Source organism: Thermobia domestica, chromosome 8, assembly GCF_964235325.1.
Source record: "Thermobia domestica chromosome 8, izTheDome1.hap1.1, whole genome shotgun sequence".
In the NCBI taxonomy this organism is placed as follows: domain Eukaryota; kingdom Metazoa; phylum Arthropoda; class Insecta; order Zygentoma; family Lepismatidae; genus Thermobia; species Thermobia domestica.
Genome location: NC_137461.1, coordinates 163,091,283 through 163,100,002, shown reverse-complemented (window position 1 = coordinate 163,100,002; position 8,720 = coordinate 163,091,283). Strand labels below are relative to the sequence as shown.

General features: G+C 35.0%; 1 protein-coding gene across 1 annotated transcript in view; it reads left to right on the top strand.

Moving 5' to 3' along the window:
- Positions 1–1,491: 1,491 nt before the first annotated feature.
- gbb (TGF-beta family member glass bottom boat) overlaps positions 1,492–8,720 on the top strand; it is a 92,092-nt gene continuing 84,863 nt past the window's right edge. Inside the window, exon 1 of the mRNA XM_081769217.1 lies at positions 1,492–2,097. Coding sequence (XP_081625343.1) covers positions 1,731–2,097 — 367 coding nt within the window. The 5' untranslated portion in view covers positions 1,492–1,730. The remainder of the gene's footprint in view (positions 2,098–8,720) is intronic.

Here is an 8,720-nt window from a genome sequence, read left to right as displayed (position 1 = left end):
GAAGTATCGGTAGTTGATAAAGTACACAGTACAAGGGCACGCAGAAATCTTGCTCAAAATAAATATAAATTGGTGACATTATTATTATTATTATTATTACTGAAAGTTCGAGAATTCAATGCTGTTTCTGTAATTGAAGAAAGGGAGAAAGCAAAAAGCAAGTATGACCAACGAGTGAGATCGTGAAATATGGAGGGGGTTTACGAAGATCGGGCGTCATGTAAACAAGGTTATATGGTTAGTGTACTGTCTTCGCTGTGAGGGACACGGGTTCGATTCCCGGCGGGAGCTCATATGGTTTGCATTCACGTTATAATATAGGTCAGCGTTTCCCAACCTTTTTCAACTTGCGGCACACTACGGTGTAACTTGAATTGTCGCGGCACACTAATACATATTATTATTATTATTATTATTATTATTATTATTATTATTATTATTATTATTATTATTATTATTATTATTATTATATTCTTAAATATAAAGTACTGTGGTAGTTTTTTTTCTGTGATTACTGATCATCTTCTCACAGAGAAGAAAGCTCGATCACTGTGTTTCCTTCGTGGTAAATGGTTATGCTAATTTAAAAATAGAAAACAATTGCAATGAAATATAGGACTCAGGATTTTAAAAATAAACTTTCTTTTCCGAAAACTGTATCCAACCTTTCACTAAGATGGAAGATCACTAAATAACAAACGAACAAACAAATCTCTCGTACTTTTAAAACACAAACGTATGTAATTTGTGTGCATGTTTTCTTTGTCGAAAGAATTGAATGATATTTTAAAATTTCAAGTTTCGAAATAGTCTGCAATAAAGAAGGAAAAATGGTCATGACAATGATAGCAAATACTTTTTCTTTCAACATTAAAAATGTACAGAAAACTAACACAGTATGAAACTTATGGTTAATATACGTTACAATTTTTAAATATTAATAAAATTTTGTTTACGAAACACGCTCTATGTAGTAATAATGTTTGTACGATACAATCATATATTACAATTACAGTTTTTTTTTTTTTCAGTTTAGAGGTTCATAGTAATGTGAAATACAAATATAATTTTTCCTATGTCTTGTAATTTGGTTGCTATAGACTTAATAATTTTGTTTCGATTTTCTCACGGCACACCAGCGGGCCATTCGCGGTACACCGGTTGGGAAACGCTGCTATAGGTCCATATCTTAAATAGCATTGCTGCTGAAAGTGATGCTGAGCCTCAATCCAACCAACCAAAAACTACAGAAAACAGCCTACAGTATTGTGATGCAATTGGGGAGTTATGGACGTGAGTTAAGAAATATCGGATCCTGGACTAGAAAGCAAAAAGTAATCGCGTCGGAGTCGATGCACTGTCCACGCAACCATAGCCCTGATGCGCAGCAACGTTGGTGAGTTTAGTTCAACTTACAGCTACAGGAAAATTGGACAATGCTCCCAAACTCGAGCTTTTCCAACAACGCTTATTCAGTGTAGGGCACTGACACTAATCAGTTCATTTCACAAAGTAAAAAAATACTAAATCATAATAACACTCTCACGACGTGTTTACTAACAGTGAGGTTAGCCAATAGATGCTTACTGGTTTATGGAGTTAGCAACCTTGCTTTTCGGTTTGGAGTACCTGCAATCATTGATGACGGAGGGTTAGAGTAGAAACAAACTATCAGTGATTGCAGCCTGTTCTGTTGTGTTGTTACTGTGGGTGATGTGCGTTCTGTGGTGATGGAGCTAGTGATCTCTGTGTTGTGTTATCTAACCTCTTTTATTATTGTTCACGCCACGCAGTCTGGCTTGTATATTGACAATGGTGTGGATCAAACAGTGTTACATAGAACGATGAGTCGAAAAGAAAAGAAAGAAATGCAAGAAGAAATTTTGAATCTGTTAGGTCTTCCAAATCGGCCACGACCAAGTGCACATGGTGTTGATAACTCGGCGCCCAAATTTCTGTTAGATGTCTACAAAAAAGTTCTTGGAGAAGACGAATTTTCTCCTAGGTCACATAAAATGAAAAGCGAATTTAACCTCACTGGTAACGATCTTAATGCAATAGGAGAGAGCGACATCATTATGAGCTTTGCAAATCACGGTAAGTTTGCATTTTTCTTTTATGCTTTTGTATTTGTGATTTGAAATTTCAGATACAGGTAGCGTAGAATAAATTTCCAATCTAAATTGCAAAACAGACTGTTGCTTCGGCGAATATCGGAATGGTATTTGACTGTGAATGTTGCAGTTTTATTCCTTTTCTGTCGCTTGGACGATGAAGATTTAAAGAACTAGTAAAAATATCAGATCGCTTCCAAATAAAGTCTGTAACATTAGATCGCTTTATTATTATTGTTATTGCTGGCAGATTTTATTTTGAAAACCTCGTGGAGGCTACTACGTCCGTCGATCTAACATTCAAGTATTGGAAAGTTTACGTGCAAATAATTACAGCGGACAAAATATTTTTTCTGTAGTTGAGAATCTTCAGAAAAACTAATACTGAATTTTTCTTAATATTAGTATAGATCTTATTTATTATTTTTACTTGACTAGTTGAATCTCTTACCTGAAAAGGAAGATCAAATTAAAGTAATTAACATTAGAGAAGAATAAGTAAAACTCGTAATATCGTACAATATAAGTTTGGACGTTGTTAAACGTAAGTGCTGTTTGCAGAATATTTATTTTTTAAAAGCTTGTTGATAAATATTTGAAGTTTTTATGATGAATAACAAATAGACGCCATAAAATTGGTAGTAACTTCTGTTATTATTTAAATCCTTTAATAACCAAAAAAAAAAAAAAGTAACTATATTTACTAAGTAGAAGTTTATAGTATACTGTGTTTAAATGTATTTGTATGCACGAAATTAACGTGTTTATTCGTGAATCGCATGTGGTGTCCAACCATCACATCAGTTTCGTACACATACGTGCCTTTGGTGTGGGAGACCTGGGTTCGATTCCAGGCAGGAATTCATGTGATTCGGATTCCACGTTAATAAGTAGGTCCACGTCTCATATAGCCTCGCTGCTGAACGGGACTTTAAAATCAAAATCAACTCATCAGTTCTGTACGTATGAGCAAACGGAGGGTGTGATTTATCAAGAGGCTTCAGTTCTGCACGAAGTAATTGCACAACTGTATTAGTGCTTGACCTCTCCATTTCAGGATGAGAGCAGATTGTTAGACACAACCTGTAAGCGGTAACATGGGTTTATCAGTCAAAGTTTTTGAACTACTAAGATTATGGAAGTCTGTGTATTTGGATGTATAGTAGCTACCGACATGTGGATATATATTCTTTCACAGGCCAAAATCCAGGCGTTCATTAAACATATTCATTCCTTATATGTGTCTTAATACACTTCAAAGTGTTTGGTAATTGTTAATTTTCTATCATAGTATTTTCACAGCAGAAATGTTATAAGCCTGCAAGAATTTCTTTAAAAAACCGGATTGTAATGGCAAGGATTTGCCTTGCCTTTTCCTCGTCCAACTTCTTAAGATGCCCTCGAGGGAAACAGGTGGCACAAGAGACTCTTGAGGTAGGAATGCTTCAGGAAGAATCTCTCTCACTATGGATAATAGCTTTGTGTGTGTGACGTTCATTTATAACACAAAAAAAAAAAAAAAAAAGTACAAACGTTGCTTATACTTGTATATACTCTCGTTTTTGTTTTGTTTTTAAAGTTATTACCTTATACTTTAGTTGGATATCAAATTTAATGTATACCGAAAATATACATAGGTGTCACATTCAAGATAAAAATTCTTATATTTAGAATATTACCACAGGCCAAGTTACTCCATGATATTACTATTGTCCTAGAAACTAAGGACAGATTACGTAATTTCTTCTGAGCTGAAAATATTTAACCTCATCACTCTTCACATAATGAATGTTTTATTGTATCTATCAATTCACAAAATGAGAACTTCATTTTAAATATAAGAAAACATAAAGTATAAGGCTCATGTCTACCACATTTCTGCACTCTGTATACAAAACGCACTTTTGTAAAGAAAGAAACAAGAAATCCTGTAGGAAGCTATAGAAACATCAGAGATATATGACACACACTGGCGTCTCTGGCATGTAAAATGGGGGGGGGGGCATCCAAGAAAGTGATTTAAATGGTGCTTCCTAGCCCAACCTATTTATTATCTTCGATTTTATTTGTTACCTTTGTGCTTAACTTCACGATCCCCTAAGGTGTATCAAGAACTCGGATATAATAACACAAAATGAATAATATATTCCAAATAATTATTATTATTTATATGGTATTCTGTCCTTAGTAAATCCATTAAATTAAAATAAAATATTGCATATTTTGTACTTCAAAATATTGGGGGGACGCGTCCCTCTTGTCCCCCCGCCAGAGACGCCCATGATGATACACATGAAATTAAAATTTATTCAATTTTGAAACTGTTTCAATCTGCGTTATACAATATTGTATTTATTATTTGATTATTATTTTATCTTAATTGATCTTCATTTCTGAAATCGGTTTTAAAAATGGCGCTCACGGACTACAGAGTACTATTCCACAAGTCAGAATAAAGCGAAAACCATATCGGGTGTTCTAAAAATGGCACCTACGAACCACAGAGCACTATTCTAGAGGCCAAAATAAAACGAAAATATTATATGATGGTAGAGATCTATCCCCTCCGGGGTCTCCTTCAGCCGCTATGGTAAATCAAAATTTCACAATGTGTCAACGTCACAGATTAACTTGGAACCATTAGCATTACTCTACAAATACATCAAGAATTAAATCCATTGCTACACTACTAAGTAATGCTAGTATCAATTTATATCGACTTTAACTGTCATCTGTAAAGAATCGATGTAACTAGCTATTTGATAGATTGGTAGATCTACTCTTTGCTTCTTTATTTGCAACTGAAAGGTATATAAATATATATATAGCTTTATTTTTACTTGTAGAATAGTGCTCTGTGGTCCGTGGGTGCCATTTTTAGAACACCCGGTATATAATTATGTACCTTTCGGCTCCACGTCTGGAGACGCGAATTGCACAATGTGGCGGCGTCGCGTAAAGAACTACAGAGATGATGTACCAATCTATCAAATAGTTACATTCTAGATTCAAATAGTTCTTTCTAGATACAAGTTAAAGTCAGTGTTGCTTAGGGATGCGCACGAGTCGAGTCGAGTCAAAATTTAAGCCTGTCTCGACTCGAAAATATTTTTCTGTCTCGACTCGACTCGAATTCGAGTCGAGGCAAAATATACGAGTTAAAATATACTCACACATCAGCCAGAACATTATGACTACCTACTTAATTGTCAGTATGTCGACCTTTGGCACGGATAACAACAGCAACACGTCTTGGCATGCACGCAATGATCCTTGGTAGGTCGCTGGATAGAGTTGACATCACATATCGGCTTTAGAAGATTTGGAGTGCACTAGTGTTGAGGATACCTGGATTGAAATTAGAGATAGCATTAAAATTTCAGCAAAAGAAAAATTGGGACACACGGAAATACGTAGGAACAAACCATGGTTCGACCAGGAATACATAAAACTAGCAGAGAAGAGGAAACAGGCAAAATTACGCTGGCTACAAGATCCGAATGAAATAACTACACAAAATTTCGCAGATATCAGGCAGGAAACTTCCAAAACTTTTAGAACAAAGAAACGCGATTTTCTGACAGCTAAAATTAAGGAACTTGAAGATAATAGTAAAAATAAAAACATCCGGGACATGTATAACGGAATCAACGAAATTAAGAAAGGCTATCAACCTCGGGCTTACATATATAAGAAATCTGACGGTACAGTTCCCACTGACACGGATAGCATCTTAAATAGATGGAAAGATTTCTTTGACGATTGCTTAACACGCAACCAAAAACTAGTGTGTTTTGAACTTTGTGGTGGACAAACACCGTGTGCGTGGATTTTCTCGGGATTCTCCCGTTTCCTCCCACTTTCTTCATTCCACCATTTCATTCATCTCTCATCATCACCGTCTCCTTTAGCCTAACCGGCATAACCCTGAAACGTAAAACTCAAAAATTTCATTTCATTTTTTTTCTTCGTCTGATGCTAGTAATCTTACTTCTGTAACATGTTTGCAGCATTACACAATGCATTTTGCTAACAGGAAAGATACTTAAAGCAACAGGTTCTAATTTTACTTTTTTTAGTTTTCGGATTTCTGGTAAAATCCTCCCTCTTTATTATTTGTATATTTTTTCGAATAACTGAAAAAGAGAGATGATCTTATTTACACATACACACATATACCGCAGAAGTGAGTAAATTTGAGCAGCGAGAAATATATTATTATATGTGAAACTTCCGTTCATTATTATTACAGACTAGCCGAATAGCTTGCACGGGGAGAATACGTTTCATTTTGGACATAAAGGGCACCAAAACTGTCACCAATGAAGTTATCGAGCCCCAAAACTATGAATTCGATACTAATGTCGGTAATTTTCAATTACCTTTACTGTTCCCGTCCCCTCTTAAGAGTAAATGGGACTGAATTTGTGGATTTAAACGGCATCTTCTGTTCATCGCAGGGACCCCGAAAAGTATGGATTCGACCGCCATTATCGATCATGTATATATCTATATCTAACTTTCTCTCTCTCTCTCTCTCTCTGAAATTATATATTAATAATAAAGATGCCGGTACGCTGGACCGCACGTTCACAATGGTTAAAAATTTGAAAAGTTGGTTGCATACCTGTCAGGATAATAATAATAATAATAATAATAATAATAAGAAGAAGAAGAATGAACACAATTTATAGCACAATTAGCTCCCAATGTTCAGACTACCTACAGTTTTGAACAGCATTTTCATAAAAGATAAATATAAGCACGTACGCAGAATTTTTTTCGGAAGAAAAAATGAAATGAAATCTTTAAGTTTTGCGTCCCACGATTATGCTGGTTAGGCTAAAGGAAACGGTGATAATGAGAAATGAATGAAATGGTGGAATGAAGAAAGTGGAAGGAAACGGGAGGATCCCGAGAAAACCCACGAGCGCGGTGTTTGTCCACCACAAAGTCCACACGACGCTAGCTGGGATCGAACCAGGGACCCCAAGCACCGGAGGTAAACACTCTACCACTGAGACACCGCGCCCTCTATTTATTTCGGAAGGGTCAAAGGTTTCGGGGGGTTCATGTTCAATTTGAGGATAAATTATATTAAAATTTGTAAACTTGCCCCTAGAATTAGACTAAATTTGCACAAAAATCACAGTTTCGGGGAGTCTGGACCCCCAAATTCCACCCCTGTGTACATCCCTGTTGAAATATCTACGTTTTATAGCCTATTCCAGACAGCAACGTAAATTACAAAAGACAGTATAATATTTTAAAACATGGCTCATAGGATAAGAAATGTACTCACATGGTCCTTGGCAATTTTAAGAAAGCGGCTATATATCTATATCTAGATCTATATATATATTTGTCATATCTGGAGATAACTACTCAACGTTCCTCTACACACTACACACTTATACGTACGTTTAATATTCAATTGAAATTTTCATAATTCGAAAATATTTACAGCTTTCTTGTCTGCTACACCACGCAACAAATCACACGACCATCTAAATGAAAGATACTTCATTGCTGAAAATTCATCCTACGACGTGTTAGTGTCCTCGAAACCGAAGCCGCTTTGAAAATGTTCAAATTCACAGGATCTCTTGAGCCGCTGTGGTCGGAACTTCAATCTTTTCCACCTGTAATTGAGCAAAAACTTGAGAGCGCGACGAGTTGAAGTTGCTTCTCAATGAAAAAAAAAAAAAAAAAAAAAACTAAGATTTTAGACAGAAAGCTTGGTTTACTAAATTGCTTTTTTCAACGTGTCCGCAAGTAACAAAAGTGAGCGGGCTTCGATATCCAAAGAAGTTTCTGCCAAAGTATACAAAGAAAGAATAGCACAATAGTTTTGATAACATAACAATGAAAACTTACGGTACTACACTTATAATGCAGTGTTGCAAACTAAGGACGGTATAGTGTCGCAAACTTTGAATATCGACTGAAATATGAAGTGTTTTACAACACTAATATCGCAAGTGAGATAACTGGCTAATGCACATCCAAGATAGTCGAATACTACGGTCATCATATGATGTATTTCAAACAAATAGAAACAAAGTTACAAGATTCAAAAATTTTACTTTTTTTTCAAAAGACCATTTCGAAAACATTTTTAGATAAGTATCACATCCAATTACGTACATGGGTTACAATAGACATGAAGATCATAATCCTGGTTACATTAATTTGATATTTCAAACCACCTAGGAGATATTTTTTAAAAAAATGTAAAATTTGATAAACCCTATATTGCTTAAAATGGCTTATTTGTGGGAGCTTGATAAAACAATTTATGATTTACTTTACTTTTATAACATTACAACAATACTTTTTGGTAGGTATAAGTACAGAATTACATAATTTTGACAGTGTTGCAAACTAACAATTTTATCATATCTCCAGGTTTGAGTTAATAAATTGCTGTAAACGGCATTGTAATCTTCACATCTAGTGAAAAGCAGTTTTTCGAAATAAAGGCTTTTGAAAAAAAGTCTAATTTTCAATCCCTTTCAACTTTATTCATATTCATTCGAAATCCGTCACATCGTGATCATAGTATTAGATATTAAAGTACTTTGAATGTCATTATAGCTTTTATCT